The 22523-nt window shown below is 39.4% G+C and overlaps 1 protein-coding gene across 2 annotated transcripts; it reads left to right on the top strand.

Annotated features, from left to right (window-relative positions):
* The first annotated feature begins 10333 nt into the window (after positions 1–10333).
* LOC109201254 (coxsackievirus and adenovirus receptor) lies at positions 10334–14416 on the top strand. 2 transcript variants are annotated; one of them, XM_019356874.2, is made up of 3 exons: positions 10334–10684; positions 12889–13248; positions 13487–14416. In XM_019356874.2, exons 1-3 carry the CDS (start codon positions 10678–10680, stop codon positions 13648–13650), a joined length of 531 nt encoding a protein of 176 aa, XP_019212419.1. In that variant the 5' UTR covers positions 10334–10677; the 3' UTR covers positions 13651–14416. The 2 variants fall into 2 exon arrangements, with proteins under 2 accessions (XP_019212419.1, XP_019212418.1); XM_019356873.2 differs by lacking the exon at positions 10334–10684 and adding an exon at positions 11612–11939.
* The last annotated feature ends 8107 nt before the right edge of the window (positions 14417–22523 follow it).

The raw sequence follows: 22523 nt of genomic DNA, 5'->3' as shown, positions 1-22523 counted from the left end.
GCTCTGTAAAACAAAGACCACTCCCTCCAACCTCCCAGCTGCTTTCTATAAAGATGGCTCCCTCATCAGGAAGCAGCCTACAGGTCACATGACCATCCAGCATGTTTCCAGGTCTGATGAAGGCCTCTACAAGTGTGACATCAGCGGTCATGGAGAGTCTCCATCCAGCTGGATCACTGTCACAGGTGACACACTCACCTGTCTGTGTTTCTGCAGCTTTCAACATTCACAATGTGACGACAACTTAATGACTGTGTTTGCTTTATTTTAGACAAACACACCACCACACCTCCACCTACATCCACACCTCCACCTACATCCACACCTCCTCCTGGTTCCACCTCCATCACTCTTCCTCCATCACTCTCTCCTCTTGTTCTCTCTGTGTTGTCATGTGTTGGCTCCTTGTGTGTTGTGGTTCTACTGGTGTTACTGGTTCTGCTGGTGAGACGATGTGTTTACAGGAAATCTCAAGGTGAGACTCAGACTTTCTGATCTTTCATGTCTGAGTTTGTTTAGCAGAATAAAGTTCACATTCATTATGATCACAGCAACAACTTTCTTAAATGTTCATTTTGGATCATTTCTGCAGATCAAGAAGAAACTGGAGAAGATGACATCATCACTCATGTCATGTACAACATCATCAAAGCATCAAATTGTAAAGAACAGCTAATCAGACAAAGCAGAGGTAGTACTGTTTATATTGTATATCATAACAAAGATGTTAAATTTGCTTCTTACGGACTCTGTTTCAGTTTTAGAGTGTTTGAAGATGTAAAGGAAAAAACTGAGGGTATGAGGTCATAGGTTCATGAGGACTGTTGCGGACTTTGATGGATTATGAGGACATTATATAGCGTGTGAGGGATGATCAGAAGTTTAAAAAATGTTTGATGTTCAAAATCTTAAATCACAATATTTAATGTTCATATTTGCTTTTTTTTTTTTTTTAATTTGTGTCCTTGATCTAAAATGTGATCATTTCAATCAGATGCAACATGTGTGTTTAACTCTGTACTTACTGAGTGTTGTTCACTGTGAGCTGGACTGTGTGTTTGTGGTCTGTGGTTAACTGAAGCTAACAGCTCTGCAGTCGTCCAGCATCCTGTTTCTGATAGAAAGAAAACACTTCAGCTGCAGGTGTTTCAACACAGGACTGTTCATTTTAAACACAGAAAAGATCGCGGAGACATCATCTGGAAAAGCATTTCAATAAAATCTAATTTTGTAGTTTCTGTAACATCCTGACATGTTGAACATTCATCCCTTTGATGATGATACCAGTTAACTGTAGTTGTAGCCTGAAGCTAGTGAGACTTCTTACTGCATTCTTTTTCAAATTGACCAATGGCCGAGTTTCTGTTGTGAGAACTTGTTTGCTCTGTGGTTAAAGGTGTTAGATTGCACTGAAAGACGATGGCAGTTTTGTGGTCGTCCACCTTGTTTTTCACATAAACTCCCCCTCAGTTCTTTGTAGTCAATTTGGTTTTACAGCAGAGGTGTTAAGAAGTCTGTGAAAAGGTGTTGTTGTTTATAATGATCATCACAGATTTTCTTTATAATGGAAGATTGCATATAATAACCGTGTTTTTCTATATAGCTGTACTGTTGCTGTTTTACCTTGAGTAACTTTAATGTGCTTTATTCTGCAGATGCTGACCGAGCTGCAGTTTCTCCATCTGTGAGAACTGAAGATGTCATGAAACAAACCATCAGACCAAGAAGGCCCAGGTACAGCTGCTCTTTATCTTTAACTGTGGAAAGAGACAAGCTAGCTGCTGATCAGTGGAACAATTTTCCTAAAAGTTGCTACTCTATGCTACAGTTTGTATGTTTCATACACCTTGAAAGCTGTTTGCTGAGACCAGTTACAAGTCCAAACAGCTGTGCTGCTGCTGCTTTGTTCACAGACACACTATGTTGTGTTGATCTTATTGGTTCTTCAGCATTAATCATGCACCCTTTACATAACATAGTCATTGCTCTCTTACCTGCTATAGAAATACCACCGTAAACTCTTGAGCTCCTCCAGTGGCCAAAACCTGAAATAACTTCCTTTCTATTTAAATACAATCCCTTAAAAAGTAACTGCCCCTACTGTCCAATTGTGTATTACAACCAACAAAAAAGGAGAGAATGACTTTTAAAATTACGTTTCCTGTTGTTTGAACTGTGTGTGTTTGTGTTCAGATTTTAAATCAGAGCCAGACGTCATCTACTCTTCACTGAAGTAGTCCACCAGTCCAACCACTGACGTCCAGCTGCTGGTCTCTAACTGGTCCCCCCAGCACCTCAGACCAGAGGACATCCACATGTTACAGACAATTTTATATGTTAGATGTCTTTTTGTCACTGGACAGACAAAGTTTACCTCATATTCTGCTATATTGTGATATGTTTTTGTTCGTTTGTTTTTTTGGATTAAAGACACTGATAGCAGAATAACTGATTACTTTACCACATTTGACTACTTTTACGTTTTTATGCTGCTGAGCTTGAATCCTTTCAGTCAGTGGCATCAGTTTTGGGATGTAGTGTTAAGTCCTGTTGTATTGTTTGCTTTGGTAAAAACAACAATTAAATTAATAAAATATTGTCAAAAAATTTGGAATTTTTTGTTGTTATTTGAAATTGATACATGTAGTGTAAAGTTTTCTTGTTTTCTAGTAATGCAGTGTCATAAATATGGAACTGAGAAAGCCCACTTGTATTAGAGACAATAAGGTATTTCCTCAATGTGATGGGACAAGTGCAATATCAATAACCACCTTACCAGTGTTAATTCACGATAACTTTGACATTCTTATTGGTTTTTAAAAAGAGCACAAAAAAGCACAAAAAACACACATTCTCTTCTTTAATATCCAACAACAAATAAGAAAAATATACTTTTAAAAAAGGTTAAGCTCACTGTAACATTATAGGGAGCATCTTACAGAATCATTAAACGCACATTTAAAGAGAAGACAGAGGCAAAACAAATCATCTAATAATTGGAAGGTTGGTAGTTTGATCCCTGAATACTCCAGTCTGCATGTGAAAGTAACCTTTGTCAAAATACTGAAGCCCAAGCTGCTCTCTCAAGTGTTCACTGGAGTGTGAATTCATATAGAACAGGAAATACACAACAGTTGAAGCATTGTTAATCTGCTTGGGTCATCATGTTTGTATTTAAAGTCAAACATCTCCCTCTAGCGGTCATATATACTCAATGTGGGAGGATGGTTTTGATATAGAACATGTGCTCCAGTCAGTCATCAGTGTGTCTCTGCACAGCAGTAACGTCACTGTTCCAGTTTGACCTCATGGTCACAGTGTTTTCTAACAGTTGTCATGAGGGCCCACAGAGGACTTTAGCATTTTGGAAAACAACTTCCACTTTTAAATGTGTTCCTGCTGCAACACACCTGAATACAATTAGTAAGTCATTAGCAAGACTCTATAGAACTCGACTACATTCTGAGGTGGCAATTCAGCCATTTCATTCATGTTACAGCTGCTCATGGGTGAATAAACATGGTGCAATAAAAGTGGTTTTAGAAGTACATTTTTCCAAAAACTGAAATTTACTTGAGTGGGGTTAGGGGTTGCCACTTCAGCATGCATTCAAATTCTATACTAATTTTATTCAGGTGTGCTGCAGCAGGGACACGTGGAAGAGTTTAAGGACACTGCCATCTACCACCGGTGCAGCACCCTCAGAATTTCTACTTCCCACAGCCTTGACTATAAATGTGTGAAAATCCCCTGATTCCAACTCTGTTTCTGTTTTACTTCAAGTCACATGTTCTAAATTTTGTTTTGATGACAACAAATTGTTTATTTTGTTTAGTTCATTCACAGAAGAAAGTTGTGGAGGTAAAAACAGACGACACAAGAGCTCTCAATTATCAATCCTGGTTTTGTCATCATCACACAATACGCCACTCTGCGCTCGAAAACACTGAAGTAGGGACATGCCCTAGTCCAGGACCTTGGTTTTAATTAAATGGCCGGACTGGCTGAACTGGGGAGGTGGAGAACTGGCTGAAGGGAACTGAGCCTGAGGCTGGCATGGGCGTTCAGAAAAAGCTGAAAATAGCTTGGGCTCAGCTTGGTGGGGAGCGGTCCCAGAGGAAGAAGCAGAGTCCGTTAGTCCAGTGGAAGGCAGGCGGCCGTGGGAGGGGACCTGGACCTGCACCATCCAGCACAATGTGCAGGTTTAAGTCTATGAATGGAAACATCATCCTGCCGGCCCCCAAAGTCCAAAAGCAAATATTTCCGGCCCAGCTGAATAACCCTAAATGGGCCTTCATACAGTGAATGCAATGGAGGTTCATGGGCATCATGTTTGACAAAAACAAACTGTGAAGAGTCCAAGAACCTTATAATACATTTTATTTAAAAATAGTGCCTTTCAGAACACGACACCAAGGACACTGTACAGTAAATAAAACATATATATATAATATATAAAAAAAACCCTGAAAAACTGGAAATATACACAATAATAAGAGTAACAGATAAAAGTTAAGAGCATGCAGAGGTTTAAACATAAGCAATTTTAAACTGGTGAGTTTTTAGGGTGGACTTAAAAAGAGGGAATGACGTAATGTTTCTGAGGTCCTGGGGTGAGGAATTCCAAAGTCGAGGGGCAGAGCAACTAAAATCCCTGCACCCCATTGTAATCAGACGAGCAGAAGGAACAGAGAGAGAAAGAGGAGATGAAGATCTGAGGCACCGGGATGGGAAGTTCATCTGTACTAAATCAAGAAGGTGGAGAGAGAGAATGAACTGTATAAAGAATTATTTTAAAATGAATGCGTAATTAAAGACATTCTTAAGTATTTTCACTGTGCTCTTGAAATTGTTTTTTCTTTAGTTCATATTAGAAGTATCACTGCCCAATCAGGAGTACAGTCATGTTTATTCCACTGACTATTTCATGATTAACCTGAACACAAGTTAAGTCAAAGTAAAGGAATCTTTATCCACAGTTATAGAAAATGCAGCCATTTATAAAGCTCATACATTTAAATCATTGTGTTCCAGTCAGTCAAGCTTTAATTGTCAATGTTCACTTTAACCTCATGCTGGCAGTGTTGTTACACTGGATCATGAATATTTAGCTCTCCACAGAACACTTTTAATAATTTCACTGTGAAAACCATCAAACTCTGACATGTTAAAGGAAGGGTTGAAACTGATTCAAAACCTGTTCATTAAATTTAGATATTAGAATCAGATATGCATCACACAAATAAAGGAAAAGTTTAATGTTTATTTATTTTCGAGTTCGAGCGGAGTCTCTACGATCCACCACGGCTGCATTTCAGCATCTTTCTTCCCACAGCCCTGAATCCAGCACTGTTCCTGTCTTATTTCCAGTGACTAATATCCAGAGTGGTTTCTGACTGCATGATGACCACAGACGGCTTCTTCTCTGGTGGTCACTCACTGTCAGCTCAAAGAAAGCAAATGACTATTTAATGGTTCCTGATGGTCACAGTTTGATCCACATTTCTTCTCTTATGCTTTTTAGTCATGTTTCCTAATGTCTTTAAGTCATATCTCCGTCTCTGTCATCATTTCAGTATTTGAATACTAAACATTTACATTCAAGGAAGCTGCAGTTTTCCATTCTGTTTATTTTCTTCTCTTTGACAAGTAACTATAAAATATATTTTGAACTCGGTATATGAGTAGTGTTTGCAAGATATAGATTTGTAAAGTCAGTAAAATCTAAGTTAGCACAGATAATTATGTTTCATTTCAAGATTTTTTTAAACTATGTGGTTTTATTGCTATTAGACAGCCTGAGATAATCACCTTGTTAACATCTAAGCAACTATGTTAGCTCTACTTTTATAAAAAGAATAAAAATGGAAAAGGAAAGAAGCTTTGAGTGTTTTTACTTTTGCTGCACATACCAACAGATCATGTGATATGAAACAAAACAGAGCGCATTTGTATGATCAGCAAACACTCACTGCTGAACCAGTTTGACCAGGATACTGACTCACACACACACAAACACACACACCTGTTTTATATCAATACAGAACTCTTGAGGACTCGATGAATAATGAGAATGTCAAAGAATTATTTTTCAAAGTCTCTCCAAAGACACACTGATTTTACAGATTCCTTCCGACCTTTTAACAGTGAAAACTCACAGTATTCAGTAACTCATCAGCTGTTTTTTCTTTTACTATCACCTGATACTTGTTCTGAGCAGCCACATTTCCCACATGGTCAAATGAGCCCACAAAGTTTCTCCAGAAGGAAACTGTACTTGTTTCTGTTTCTCACAGACTTCACATTAGTAGAAGCTGTAATATGATGATAAAGATCTTTTCTCTAGATATTGACAGCTGTAGTAGGTGCTGTAAAATGTACTCATTTAGTAAAAGCGACATGTGTGTTTTAGCCTTGAAGATTTCATAACTTATAAAGTTATGAGGGAACAAAGTGCCAGAGACAGACGACACCAGAGTCAAGTTTGGTGGTTTTAAACAGAGTAAGTGTTTTATTTACATTTTGCCTTCATGAACTATTTCTTCATGTTGTTTGAGCGATCAGACCTGCTGGATTTATGATGAATGTTTTTTTTTTTTTTTTTCAGTTATAACATATATTTTGAACTTTCATTTTCTTATATGATTTTTTTGTATTGTGTGTAAAGGATTAACAAAAAACCTATTTGTTTGTCAAATATCTGTATGTAAAGCAGGAGTGGACAGGAACATGGCTGCTATGGCGTGACAGAGGTGAATGGCTTGTTGTTTTAAGTGGAACATTTTCCCATCCTGATGATCAGAAGAGTGTTTGAGGGTTTCAGAGATCCTTCAGAACAACAGTAAGTGTTAAAAAATGATGTTTTTCAACCTTTCTGTAATCTACATCACATTAAATGAATTCAGTGTGTTTTATCATCTGAAAACCCAAAGCCTCTCAGAATTTATCTGACACAATATCAAGAATAAAGTCACCTCAGTCACTAAGAGGAAATGTACTCTGATTACAGTCATGTGATTTCCAGGAAGTGCTGCAGCAGCTGCATGCTCTCTCTCCCTGCAGACTATTTGCTGCTGTCTGTCTCTACATGTTTTCTCTGTTTCTGCTGCTTCTTTGTCCCTCACTGTAAACAGATGTACTGAGAGGCTCCTGCACTGATGTTTCATAGGAAAGTCCAAACAGCCTCACTGGTTCTACATGAAGAACAAAGATTTACTCTCTGTGGCTCCAACACAACTTAAAGACAATCAAAGGTGGACAAAGTTCTCCAGAACAGCTGTGGTTTTATGGAGGCTACAGCTAAATGCTGCCTCCTCCATCACTCACCTCTTTTATTGTGACACATTTATATGTAGTTATAACTTCCTCTTTCTTCAACACTTATGGGAAAGTCAAACAAGTAGCTTAAAGTTACTTCTCGTAATCAGTGACTTCATTTGAACCTTGAATTTAATCTTAGTCAGATTTATGAAACTCAGATTCTCAGATTAGACATATCAACTCTGAACAAAGTAGATAATCACAACCAGATAACAGAGAAATGTCTGCTTTGCTCTGATCAGTGTTGCTGTTTGTCAGCGTGTTTATGTTTGTGTCTGCAGGCAAACTTTTAAAAACCAAACAGCATTTTTCTCTGTTAAATAGAATCAGCCTGGTTTACAAGTTAATGTTTCTGTACAATATAAAACACCTTGAGGCGACTGTTGTTGTGATTTGGTGCTATATAAATAAAATTGAATTGAATTGAATTAAATGTTTCTCCAATAAATCACAAATATAATTTTTTTTGTTTCAAAAGTTTTTCTATCAGAAAGGTGTGGAGGTTTAACAGTTTATGTTTCAGTTTGACATTGTGGTCATGCGAGATTAACGGTGACAGCACTACTCTATAGCTTATGTATATGTTTTATATGATTGTTCTTTCATTATAAAGCATTTTTGTATGAATTTATGGTCCTTGTTAAGGACTATATTCACATATGAATAGAAAAACAAATGTATTTGTATAAAATTAAAAGTGAATTATTTTAATAGTTGGAAATCTTCTTAATGACCTTTGTGGGCCTGTAATGAGACAGCTAAAATGACGTTAACTCCATAACCCCATTAACGCAGCAAATCTCTGTTAGCCCTTTAACGCAGATCGCCTGGTGAGTGGGGCTGCACGGCGCTAACACATTAACGCAGTTAGCTCGTTAACACTGACAGCACTAATATAGAGATGAAAAATAAACAGTTTCCTATTTAATCTTCACTCGCTGTCAGCACAGAGACAGGAAGTTAACATTCAATGATTCCCCCGGTTACACTTTAACTTCTGTTGAGCTTTCATCAAACTGGCTCTTTTAAATGATCATGCTGACATATTTCGGTCTCTGTTCTTGCCTCAGAGGAGGAAAAATATACAGGAAAATTGGTGACTATACTGTCCCTTAAATGTATTTTTTATTAATTCACTTATTTTGTGACTCAAAACATCTCAGTGTTCAGTGAAATGAGGAGTAACACATGATTTGACCTTTGACCTGGGAGCAGAGTAATCCTTTCAGGTGCCAAATTTGTATGAGGCACAGTGCTAGCTACTGCTAAGACTGATGGTATTTTTCTGCATGTTTAAATTGAAGTACATTAAAAACAGAATAAAGCAAAAAGCAGATTCTGATTTTATTTATTTATAAAACAAAACATTTTGGTTTGTTGTCTGAGGGCAACAATATGCATTTAGGCCACTTTTCTTTGGGCAATAATAGTAAAACAGTGGTTCTAAATGCAGGTCCTTGGTACGGCTCGTTTTGGGTTTTTACATGTTTCCCGACTCCAAAACACCTGATTCCAATGATCAGTGTGTTATCAGGCAGTTGCAGCTCATAATACCCAGTTGAGCATTTGATTCAGGTGTGCTGGAGCAGGTATGGGGACCAGTTTTGAGAGCACTGAATGATGGGATATGTAGCAATCAAACCATGCACTAAAACAAACCTGTACAAATTGCAGAAAATGAGCACAAGAACATGTCATAGGAGGACAGAATGAAGGGAGATGTAAAGTCCCAGGATGTAATGATACTCCAAATGTCAAACAACAGAAATGTGATGTCCACCTCTGGTTCATAAAGTTTCACACATTCAGACACACAGAAACACAGAGACAAACACGATCACACATACAGACCCTTGCATCATGCATGATATTGCACACAACCTGTGCCCACCTGATCCCAAAGTCTCCTTGGGCAAGATACTGAACTCACTTTGCTCCTGAAGTGTTTCTCAGAGTGTGAATGTTAGATGGAAAAACACGTATAAAAGGTGCTTGTGTGAATGAGGCATGTTGCATTAAGCGCTTTGATGCTCAAGTACAATATAAAAGTGCTATATAAAAACAGTCAATTTACCATTTATTTAATGGTAATTAAATAAATAATTACCATTAAATAAATAAATTTAATTTCTTTTATTAAAAACTTCCATGAAAATCAACTTGATGTTTGTTTTAAAAAATTACAATTTTCAATCAATTAGTTGTTTATTTCATAAATTTACTGAATTAGAAAACTGTGACATTTTGGGAGCCGTATTACACATTTATTTATTCAAATATAAAGCAGGAGCTCCAAACTCCAAGAAAGTTCAGTGAAATATTTTTTTCTCTAAAAAACTTTAATTCATGCCAAAGAGGATTAAACTCTTTCAGTCTGTTAGACTGGCACAGCTAACCACAGGTATGTTACTTATGAAGCTTTGAAATGACTTTACATCCAAACGAGACGAGAACAAAACAACAAAATAAAAATAATGAAGCTGCAAGTTCAAATAGAGCTGATGAATGTGCTGAACACCAAAGAGGAAATCTGATATGATTCACAGACAGACACATGATTGTACTGCTGAACCAGTCTGACCAGGATACTGAGACACACAATCTCCCATCAATTCCATGAGCACAAAACAAGAAGAGGACAGGAAATAAAAGGTGGACTTAGAATAAAAGCAGACAGAAACAGTAACAGATGCATCTGTTGTTTGTCAGTAAATGTGAGCGACACTCTGACAGGCTGTAACTTGTACTGGACAGTCTCCTGTCCCACATGGTGATACGCTGAATTATCAGAGCACAGATCAAACATCCAGGGCACCTCTGCTTGTTCCTGTTCTCTACATCACAGACATGAACCTGCTGAAGTTTACTCACATTATTATACATCATACTGATCCTCACACACTGAACAGAAACCACATTCTGTCTTCAGACTGTGACAGGTGGAGGGTGTGTACTTCAAGGACCTGAAAACATTTATTGTATTTCAGGGTTTCATTAAGTTATTTGACAGAAAGATCAGCTGACTGTGAGGGCTCAGAGTCAGCTGTGACTTTGTTTTTGTGGTATTTGTTTGTCAAATATGTGAACTCACAGCTGATAGGTGGAGGAATGTAGTTGCTAAGGTGACGCTGTGGGTGCTGATGTCACAGATCTGAGGTGTGTCTGTATAAAAACAGCTGACAAGGAAACACAGCTCAGTTTGTTCTCTGGATGTTTAGTACAGAGGTCCGTACTTACTTTTATTTATTTAATTTTTTTGTACCTGTTTTTGCTCTTTACATTTTTAAAATATTTATTATTTCTTTTTTCCATCATGATGATCAGAAAAGACTTTGAGGATTTCAGAGATTCCTTCAGATGAACAGTAAGTGTTTAAAATGATATTTTAGAGTTTTTAGGGACAAAGGTGGACAAAGTTGTCTGTGGTTTTATGGAGGCTACAGCTAAATGCTGCCTCCTCCATAGTACAATATACATTTTTATACAGTGATGTCATTTTGAAGTCCTTTGGCTGATGATGGTCTTTAGTATGTAGCTGATAATTGATGATGAGATAAGTTATGTTTGTCTTGTTCTGTGGAGATCATTCAAGAACTGAACCTGTTAAACACTCAGCTTTACATTTATGATCGTCCTACAATAATATCTACCAACGTTCACACTAACACAACTTCCTTAAGAGACCTCGTAAGTGTGGACATGGCACAGAGAGAGATCTTTATTTATTCTTAAATTTAACCCTTTCATACATGAATTGTGACAGCCTCAGACAGATTTTTTTCTATTTGTATTCATCTTTAGGCATGAAAAGATGAATACAAATACTTAAGAAAAAATCCTGATTGAGGTTGTCACAATTCATGCATGACAGGGTTAAATAACAATAATTACAATGAAGCACACATCATACATCTATAGTAACATTAAACAATCAGTGAGTGGCAGGATATGGACACATCAGTGTTCAATGCAGTGGTTTATGTGCAAGTATATCATCAACACTGACACAAATACAAGAAAACAGCCTTTGAATAGCTGTAACTGTAGTGACCAGTATGTGTGAAAGGGTTAATCTCACATAGTCAAGCGTCAGTCAAGTCATGTTCTGTTATTGACTGAAAAAACCAACAGACTCAGAGATTTACAACAAAGTAGATCATCACAGGTAGATAACAGACGGATGTCTGATTTACTCTGATCAGTTTTTGTGTTTAACTGTTAAAAAACAAACAGTGTTTTTCTCTGTGAAAGAGAATCAAGTTATTATGTCTCAAAGAAATCATTCAGTACTTTTCTTATGACGCACTTTATGATCGTCCCACAGTCCAACCGACCAACGTCACTTTAATGCGACTTCCTGAAGACACATCGGAAGTGTGGAATTTGAACGAGTGACTGAAAATAAAAACTTTCAGCACTGTATAAACCTTAAATGTAACCTCATGTAGTCAAGTGTTAATTTGAAGGTCTGGTATTCACTGAAAATACCAACAAACTCAGACTTTTATAACAATTTAAGAGTCAGATCAGCAGAAACAGAAACACGGAAATGTTTCCTGTAACTGCGTCGCTCTGCTCGACTTTGCTGTTTGTCGGTGTCTTCGTGTTTGTCTCTGCAGGTGAGGTTTATAAACCAAACGGTGTTTCCCTCTGAGATAAAGAGGAATGCATTTTACCAAAACTTCCTAAACATTTACTTTCATTTTGATTCAGTTTGTCTGTGGGAAGATGTCACGAGGTTGGGTGGAGTCGCTTGGTCAGCGGTGCAGTTTCCAGCACAGAGACAAAGAAGTGTAATGTGTGTGTCAGTGTGATGTGTTGTAGTGTCAGGAGTCAGTATACAGCTACAAAGCTTTTAGTTCAGTGTATACAAACAGCTGTAGCTCCATAAAGGCAGCATGCAGAGACTCACAGTGTCTTATAATGAGAGGCTGCTTTCTCTCACACATTATGTTCACTTATTATCAGCACGTGTTTCACTGTATAAATGTGTATATTTCATCCTCTTGGCTGTGGTGTCGGCAGGAATAATAATAATAATGGATTGCATTTATATAGCGCTTTTCAAGGCACCCAAAGTGCTTTACAGTTCCACTATTCATTCACGCTCACATTCTCACACTGGTGGAGGCAACCTACAGTCATAGCCATAGCCACAGACTGACAGAAGCAAGGCTGCCATATCGCGCCATCGGCCCCTCTGGCCATCACCAGTAGGCGGTAGGTGAAGTGTCCTGCCCAAGGACACAACGACCAGGACAGAGAGAGCTTCCTGTTACAGATGAGCTTCCCATTCTCCTTAGCCACGGTCGGAATAGATTAAGGTATAAGAGACTGAAAAGACCGAAAGATGGAAATAGACAATAAAATAAAACAGTGAAAAAGAGGGAAAGAACAGAATTGCTGTTTGTAGGTGTTCTGGTTTCTTTTGCTTGACAGACCTTCATCAACAATAAGAGAAACATGTTTTTGTATTTTAGCCACTGATTATTATGTTTGTAATGTATTGTACTGTAATAATAGCAAAAAATAAAGTACGTGTGTACTTTGACTTTTTTCCTCTTTCAGACCAGAAAATCATCACAGCTGAATCTGGACAGAACGTCACTCTGACATGTCGAGCTCCAAACAACAGCAGCAGCATCTCAGTTGTAGAGTGGAGCAGAGCTGATCTTGGAGAAGAATATGTGCTTTTGTACCGGGATGGCCGATTTGACACAGATGATCAGCACACATCTTTTAAGAACCGGGTGGATCTGCAGGACAGACAGATGAAGGATGGAGACGTGTCTTTGATTCTGAAGGATGTGACGACTAATGATGTTGGATCATACGAGTGTCGTGTCAAGACAGGAAATAACCGCAGGAAAAGAGCTAATCTCAGTGGTGAACCCATCAGCATCATCTACCTGAGTGTTGATCCTCCAGGTGAGTGAGTAGAGTTGAGTGTGTGTGTGATCAGAGGTGAAGCTGCTTCCTGGTTGTTGATGTTTGTTTCTAAAGATGTTGTTGATGAGACTTTGTAGAAAGCAGCTGGTCTGAGTGATGTGATCAGAGTGCAGTAGATAATGTCTGACAGCAGTTTGAAGAGGAAATGGATTCTGTTCTGTTCTTCACTCATCACCTACCTGACAGCTGACACCTCACACCTGTTTCTCACCTGCAGGTCAGACAGGAGGACACACAGAGGATGGATCTGTTGGACTGATCGTTGGTCTGTCAGTTTGTGCTGTGCTTCTTGTTGCTGCTGTTGTTTTTTTGATCTACAGAAACCATAAACAGCAGAGCCGGGGTCCATACCAGCCTCCAGTTGAACTGCAGCAGAATTGAAATGTCTCAAAGCTTCTTACATAAGAATGCTCTTCAAGGGCAGCCTGCATCATTAATAGAAAAAAAAGCAGAAGTGAGTCTGACTGAAGAAAGTAAAACAATAGAGTCCAAATAGAAAACTAAAAGAGTTGCTTAATTTCAAATAGATTCCACAGCAGAGACAATGGTTAAATAAGGAGCTAACAGTTCCTCAAGTAAAAGGGAAAAAAAAAACAGACATTCAAGAGAAGGAAAAAGGTGGAGGAGCAGGAGCAGCACATCTATCAACTGAAAATTGGAAACTGCAATTGTCTAACATATATATATACTCTCCAGCATCTGTGGGAGATTCCCAGGAAATTCAAATGATCCAAGAAGGATCAAGGACATTTTTAATCTGCAGGGTGAAAAGTTTATGGAATAAGAGAAAAGATACTGAATAATGGAATGTGTTGAAAAAATGTTATTGCCTACACTTTACTGTTAGCATTTCATGTTCTGTACATCTATTATTATGAATTTACTGCTAACACTGAGCAATTATGGCTTCTGATCTATTGTAATATTGTAAATTATTGTTATTATTATTAGTAGTAGTATTCTGTTTTGATGATATGTGGTTTCAAACACACAGGTTTTCATCATTTGATTGTATGTTTGATCTGAGGCAGCTAAATTAGATTGTAGAGAAAAATTATATGTCAGATTTGTGTTTGTGAGGTTAGCAGCTCTCATGAGTTTAACATGTTCATATTTTCAAACAAAAGTTAGTAAATCCTTCACATTTGTTCCTTTCACAATTTGTTTGAAGCTAAATTTTATTTCCATTGATGTCAGCAATTTACTCTGTTTATGGTTTGTTTCTCATCAGTATTCATGAGTTCAGTGAGAGCTCAGGTGTTCTCCCCCCCCCCCCCCACTGGAAAAACTCTTTATAAATTTACATCTCAGTAGAGGACAATCTTCTGGTTGGTTGTTACTTCAGTTTAAATGTTTCAAGAGCTGGTTACACACTTTGTTTTATTTATTTTAAGCTTTTCATAAAAGTTTGCTAATAAAGTTCTACTATAAAAAATAGTACTGTATTGTGGTCTTAATCAAGTCTTTGGTCATCTGTTTCTTCGGGCTGTTGAAGCAGATTTTCTCTGAGCAGAAATCAGTAAGACTCAAATAATCCTGAGGCTGTCTCTGTCCTGGAGCAGATTGAGAGATCACAGTCAGATCTGAGTCTGTAACAAGGAAGTTTCACTCTGAAGTCATGAGTCCAACAGAGAACAGAGCAGGAACATGTCTGGGGGGGAGGGGCCTTTGTCAGACAAAGAACCAATACAACTTCACTCGATGGTTTTCAACCAGTGCAGGTAAAACACTTATGAGGATCCACCTCGGTGATTATAGCTCCTCCTGCAGCTTTCCTTGCTCATTCATTTTTATGTCACAGGCAAAGAAGGCAGAAAGTACTTAAGGCAGAAAACCTAATAAGAGTTGATCCTTTTTAAAAGTGCAAGTGTAAAATGCATTTAAATCACTGCAGGTATAACAAAACAACCATTGTATCATTAATTCAATTCAATTCAATTCAATTCAATTTTATTTATATAGCGCCAAATCACAACAAAAGTCGCCTCAAGGCGCTTTATATTGTACAGTAGATAGCACAATAATAAATACAGAGAAAAACCCCACAATCATATGACCCCCTATGAGCAAGCACTTTGGCGACAGTGGGAAGGAAAACTCCCTTTTAACAGGAAGAAACCTCCGGCAGAACCAGGCTCAGGGAGGGGCGGGGCCATCTGCTGCGACCGGTTGGGGTGAGAGAAGGAAAACAGGATAAAGACATGCTGTGGAAGAGAGACAGAGATTAATAACAGATATGATTCGATGCAGAGAGGTCTATTAACACATAGTGAGTGAGAAAGGTGACTGGAAGGGAAAAACTCAATGCATCATGGGAATCCCCGGCAGCCTACGTCTATTGCAGCATAACTAAGGGAGGATTCAGGGTCACCTGGTCCAGCCCTAACTATATGCTTTAGCAAAAAGGAAAGTTTTAAGCCTAATCTTGAAAGTAGAGATAGTGTCTGTCTCCTGAATCCAAACTGGAAGCTGGTTCCACAGAAGAGGGGCCTGAAAACTGAAGGCTCTCCCTCCCATTCTACTTGTCCCATTTGGTTCTTAAGCCGTCAGAATTGTTGTCTGAAGACCAACAAGGATACCAAATGGATTTATTTTGCCAAATGGATCATCATGGCATTGCCGTATTGGTCCATTTGATCAAACTTTGTTGTTATTTATTTTATTTTCAGTTGTTACAGATGGGACAGACATGACTGGGGGATAGGAAAGGGAGAAAGAAAGAGAGGAAGGAAAAGAAAAACAGAAGGGAAAAGGGACAGTGAGAAAGGGCACTTACAAAGACAAAGAGAAAGAAAAAAATCTCCTGGATCACCTGTTGAGAGAAAAAGGAGAAGACAAGCAAAAAAACCCCAAAAAAACCAAAACAAAGCAACATACTAAACACAACACCATCACGTTAATCTAGCTAAGTGTGAACAGCAGTAAATACTAAATATTGAAAGTTGTTGTGCAGCACGCAGGACAGACAGCGCACAATGTGCTTTGAAGTAGCAGCTAAGAAAGGTGTAGTTTATGTCTACGAACAGTGAACACCCGTGTGCACACCTGTGTGGATCAACGCGCTTGTATACAAAAGGTTTCCCCATGTAACGGTCTGCTAGAGGCTGTGGAGGCCCATAGCCCCGTCCCCCAGGGCATGAAGCAGGCATGGAGGAGATCCAGGCTCCAGACATCCAGAGGCCCCAGAGTGCGAGAGCCCAAGGAGTACCACCGGAGGGGCATCCGTGCCACCTTCCTGGGAAGGGCTGAGGAGATCCCCAGACGAGGGGTCACCCAGTAGCCACAGAGCAGAAGCCAGAGGGGGCTGCACCGGTGTGCCCGCCGGCTCTGCCGGCAGCCAGCTGTGCCAGAGTGAACCGAGTTGCAGGCCCCGAGGCCGGAGGCCCGAGGGCCCCCTTTGCTCCGGAAGAGGCCTGACCGAGCGACAGGCATCAGGCCCCGCCAATTAGCCACCGGGAGTGAGCCGGTGCATACCTGAGCGCCCAGCCCCGGACACCAAGAACCACCAATGCACCAACCCCTGAGGGCATCAGTTACCAGCAGGGAGTGTGGTGAGGGGAGATAGGCCTCCACACTTTGGAGGGCCTGAAAGCTGAAGGCTCTCCCTCCCATTCTACTTTTAAATACTCTAGGAACAGCAAGTAAGCCTGCAGAGCGAGAGCGAAGTGCTCTAATAGGGTGATATGGTACTACAAGGTCATTAAGATAAGATGGGGCCTGATTATTTAAGACCTTGTATGTGAGGAGCAGGATTTTGAATTCCATTCTGGATTTAACAGGAAGCCAATGAAGGGAAGCCAAAACAGGAGAAATCTGATCTCTCTTTCTAGTCCCTGTCAGGACTCTTGCTGCAGCATAACAATATCTGCAGCATTACAATATCTCAAGTCCAGTCAAAGGTTTCTTATAGAACATTTTAAGAAACTAAATCAACAATAAATATAAACCGAAAAAATAAAACAGTAAATGAGGCTTTGACTACATAATATAAGCCAGGACAGCAGTAAGGATAATCATGTGACCTGTAGGCCGTTTCCTGATGAACGGTCTTAAAAATAAATTCTTTTTCTTGATTACATGTGTGGTCACATTTTTTTTAAATCATTTCTTGTTATTTTTGTGCCATCCTAAATTGTGCCACAAGGGGGCACCTCCTACCTATTGACCTCACACTACCTGTCAGCGATTTCACCTCATCTGGTTTTTTGTTGTTGTTGTTGTTGTTGTTGTTGTTGTGATCAAATATAACCCGTTGCCAGCTCTCTTTCCAGGGACCTGTTACATAATAAGAATAAGCAGAAAAAGAATTCACTGCAGTTAATCTCAGTATGTGTTTGTGTGAGGTACGTTTGTATATAATGGGAACCCAAAGATGCTCTCTCTCTTCCCCTTATTTATTCTCCTCTGCATTATAACACTGACTTTAGTAGCTTGTGGTTAGAGTTTACTGTTTTAGCTCATGTCTGCCTATCTCACTGAAAGTGATGTATGTTCATCTTTCAGAGGTCTTTTTTTGTGCTTTAATTCAAAGGGGTTTGTCTGACAGCTTTTCAGAGAAGAGAGAAATGTTTTGAGGGCATCATAAATTTTGCCCTTTATGTACGCTCTTCTTTTACTGCTTTTTGTTTGTATAGAAAGTTTTTGATGTTTAATGTTTTAATTCAAAGTGTTTTATCAAAAAAAAAAACTTTCTCAATTGCATCTTTTTAAGGGTAAAAGATAAGTCACTTAAAAAAGAAAAAAAACAGACTCAGAGGAAGAGGGCGGGCTTTACTTGGTGTCAGTGAGAGAAATGAAAAAAGCTGAAATGAGTGAGAAGGACGATGAAGGAAACATCTGTGCTGTGTCTGCTCTGTAAGTAGAATCTCTGTGTTTGTTTGAATTCTTGTACTTTGACTGTTGCTCTGATAACTGATGAGGAAAGACATGACAGAACCAACTGCAGGTCTGAACTGACTCTTTATCTTTGCTCAGGAGTCGAGGAAACACAGCAGGCAGTGAAAAGCTCAAATCATTCACTCATTATATCAACACAGCTGCACAGTGGACACATGACTTTAGTATATATACCTAACAGGGCTGTAAAGTCTATTGAATAATAGTTTAAAAAAGAATGAGCTATTTAGCTCACAGAGGCACTTACTTAGTGCTGTTTGTGTGGAGTTGTTCTTTATGTTCACCTCAAATCAACCTGAGTGTCATTTCTCTTTAGTTCTGATCTCACTGCTGAGCTGCACAACAAACCAAGGTCAGTAACCTTCTTCTGTCACAGTTTAAACCTGAGAAATGCTCACTGATATGACCTGATTGGGTTCATGTTTTAATATGTATTTCAGATGTAAACCTGATCAAATTAAGAACTAATCACCAATTGTTTGGTCAAAAGTCTAACGGATCATTAGTTTTTCATTTTAACCCTCACAGCTCGTCTGACTGTGAGTCCCAGCAGCTCTCAGTTCTTTAAAGGAGACTTTGTGTCTCTGAGCTGTGAGGAGGACGACAGCTCTGCTGGATGGACTCTGAGGAGAAACACAAGCAAACAACAGAGGACTCAGTGTGGAGATGGGTGGGGAAGAGGGACTGGTTCTTCATGTAACATTAGTACACTATTCACTCAGGACAGTGGAGTTTACTGGTGTGAGTCCAGAGAGGGTCCCATCAGTAACATGGTTAACCTGACAGTCACTGGTAAGCTGAGTGTGTGGAGTTAGTGTTGATGAAGCTGTGTGTAAATGGATGAAATGCTGTAGTTTGTCTCTGTGTTGAGGTGGATCAGTGATCCTGCAGAGTCCTGTCCTCCCTGTGATGGAGGGAGATGACGTCACTCTGCTCTGTAAAACAAAGACCACTCCCTCCAACCTCCCAGCTGCTTTCTATAAAGATGGCTCCCTCATCAGGAAGCAGCCTGCAGGTCACATGACCATCCAGCATGTTTCCAGGTCTGATGAAGGCCTCTACAAGTGTGACATCAGCGGTCATGGAGAGTCTCCATCCAGCTGGATCACTGTCACAGGTGACACACTCACCTGTCTGTGTTTCTGCAGCTTTCAACATTCACAATGTGACGACAACTTGATGACTGTGTTTGCTTTATTTTAGACAAACACACCACCACACCTCCATCTACATCCACACCTCCACCTACATCCACACCTCCACCTACATCCACACCTCCACCTGGTTCCATCTCCATCACTCTCTCCTCCTGTTCTCTCTGTGTTGTCATGTGTTGGATCAGTCTGTGTTGTGGTTCTACTGGTGTTACTGGTTTTGCTGGTGAGACAATATGTTCACAGGAAACCTGAAGGTGAGACTCAGAAAACTGCATTTCAGATGTGTGGTTAATATAATCGCACCAATTATATATTTATATTTATATACACTCATATTTATTTTTATATATGTTTTTTCTACGTTTCATTTTATCCGTACTCATATTTTCACAAATTACACATGCATTTTGTTTTCACTTCTATTAGAGTCATGTTCCAGTTAAGCTGGGCATACACTGTGTGATTTTTTTCAGTCGCGTTATTCAGCTTCTGCTCAAACTGCACGATTGACTCGCAGGGGTGAGAAGTTCGTAGGTCACGATGCAGGGTCTCACGGCCCGATGCTCTGACCTGAGTGCTCACACTGTGCGTCCATAACATGAAGCTTGTAACACAAAATCTATCTTTCCCTCTCTGTCTTTCACTCACACACACACACACACACACACACACACACACACACACCACCACCATCAACTTTGCTAAATTGCTAATGAGAGACATTGACCAGGAAGCTGTGATTGAGCAGCAATGTCCATCCAACTCTTTTCATGGTTGTTGTGGTCGTGATAATTTTGTGAGGCCACATCGAAAAAGCTCGGATGAGTTTGCCAAAGTTCTATAAGTTGTGCCTCCATCGCTTGTGTCCAGATCACACGCTGCACTGCTGTGCTGCTCCGTGTTTTCGCTTTCATTTTTGTTTGCGCGTGCGCAGTGTGAGAGGCTGCGATGACACACTCACGACGGCTGACGGGATTTCAAACAGGATTGATTTTCTTGCGAGCATTTGATTGTTGATCGGGAGATGGTCCTGAGGTGTTAATCGCTTCTCATTACCTCATGTTTACTACATAATGCACACGATTAAGGCGAAACCCGGGCCGATCCCCAAAGCGGTCACGCGACGGAAAAATCGTCTCAAAATGGGCCAAAAGTGGCCCAGTCTATGCCCAGCTTTAGACTCCTTACTTTAAAACATTTTACTGTTAAATTTAAAGCATTTTACCAGATCATGATTAAAATGCAGAAAATGACAACAGGCACAGAGATGTAAAATATCAAATCCTCAACAACCAAACAGAGGTTATACCAGTGGCTTCAACAATACAAAGTTCAGATGTCCAGATCAGGGACTCCAGTTATCTTAGGTGAAGCCTAGCAAACAGCTAGCAGCTACAGCTGCCTGTGTCAGCATCCACCCATCAGTCAAAGAGGTTACACTGCTAGTAAAGCAAGTATAAGAGTTAATACAGTTCAAACAGGGAGAGTGGGACCATAGTGTTGTATTTCATACATTCACTTGGCAATTGAAAAGTTTATTTGGGTGGAACTCTGCCAAATCAAGCATGTGCAATATAACTTTCTCACAAGTTTTAACAGCTTGTGAGCAGCCAACTGTACCATGTGCTACAACAATTTAAAGGTATAGTAGCTCATCTGTTTATTAGTTGAAATAGAAAAACAAACATTTTATTAGTCTGACACTGGACTTTAACCCTGAAATCATTTTTTAAATTTTATATGTATACTCAGTTCATTAAATGATATGTTTTTATTTGATTTATTTCTCCAAACTTTAGTAACTCGATAATCTTAATCAAGTTTTTAAATTCCGTAAACTTTCACATTGTGCTTATTGAGCTCTGTTCTTTGCATGCTGACCTCTGTGTTTGTTGTCTGTGGTTAACAGAAGCTAACACCTCTGCAGTCGTTTCCTGTTTATGATTTTTTAAAAATCAAATGCAAGTGTTGCTCAAAGAGTTGTTAGGAATAAATAATGATTAAAAACATATTACGTGAACTTCTACTGATTAGTTTTACTCAGCCCACTTTTTAACCAACTACTGTTTTATATTTACATGATACCAATGGTTTAAATTGCATTCATGTCAGTGATGTTCTTTGTTTTTTCCCTGCAGTCTGCTCATCAGTGAGAACAAAAGACGTCAGTTATGGACAAATTATCATCAAAGACAAGAAAGCAAGGTCAAGGACGAGAGGTACAGCTGCTCTTGTTTGTCTCATGTCTGCTGACTGTTTTACCCAGTAAGCAGCCTAGCAGCAGCATTTTATAAACATGCAGGGGATTCAGGGAAGGTTCACTCAGTGAAGAAAAACAAAGAATTACAGAAGCTGATATTGATTAATGTTTGAGCTAGCTCCTGTTTAGAAACTCAGTTCAAATCAATTTTATTTATATAGCGCCAAATCACAACAACAGTCGCCTCAAGGCGCTTTATATTGTACAGTGTATCATATAATAATAGATACAGAGAAAAACACAACAATCATATGACCCCCTATGAGCAAGCACTGTGGCGACAGTGGGAAGGAAAAACTCCCTTTTAACAGGAAGAAACCTCCGGCAGAACCAGGCTCAGGGAGGGGCGGGGCCATCTGCTGCGACCGGTTGGGGTGAAAGAAGGAAAACAGGATAAAGACATGCTGTGGAAGAGAGACAGAGATTAATAACAGATATGATTCGATGCAGAGAGGTCTATTAACACAGAGTGAGTGAGAAAGGTGACTGGAAGGGAAAAACTCAATGCATCATGGGAATCCCCGGCAGCCTACGTCTATTGCAGCATAACTAAGGGAGGATTCAGGGTCACCTGGTCCAGCCCTAACTATATGCTTTAGCAAAAAGGAAAGTTTTAAGCCTAATCTTGAAAGTAGAGATAGTGTCTGTCTCCTGAATCCAAACTGGAAGCTGGTTCCACAGAAGAGGGGCCTGAAAACTGAAGGCTCTGCCTCCCATTCTACTTTTAAATACTCTAGGAACAACAAGTAGGCCTGCAGAGCGAGAGCGACGTGCTCTAATAGGGTGATATGGTACTACAAGGTCATTAAGATAAGATGGGGCTTGATTATTTAAGACCTTTTATGTGAGGAGCAGGATTTTGAATTCAATTCTGGATTTAACAGGAAGCCAATGAAGGGAAGCCAAAACAGGAGAAATATGCTCTCTCTTTCTAGTCCCTG

The sequence above is a fragment of the Oreochromis niloticus genome, linkage group LG3 (assembly GCF_001858045.2).
Source record: "Oreochromis niloticus isolate F11D_XX linkage group LG3, O_niloticus_UMD_NMBU, whole genome shotgun sequence".
NCBI lineage: Eukaryota > Metazoa > Chordata > Actinopteri > Cichliformes > Cichlidae > Oreochromis > Oreochromis niloticus.
The sequence above is the reverse complement of the archived record's forward strand: the minus strand, read 5'-3'. Positions and strand labels throughout refer to the sequence as shown.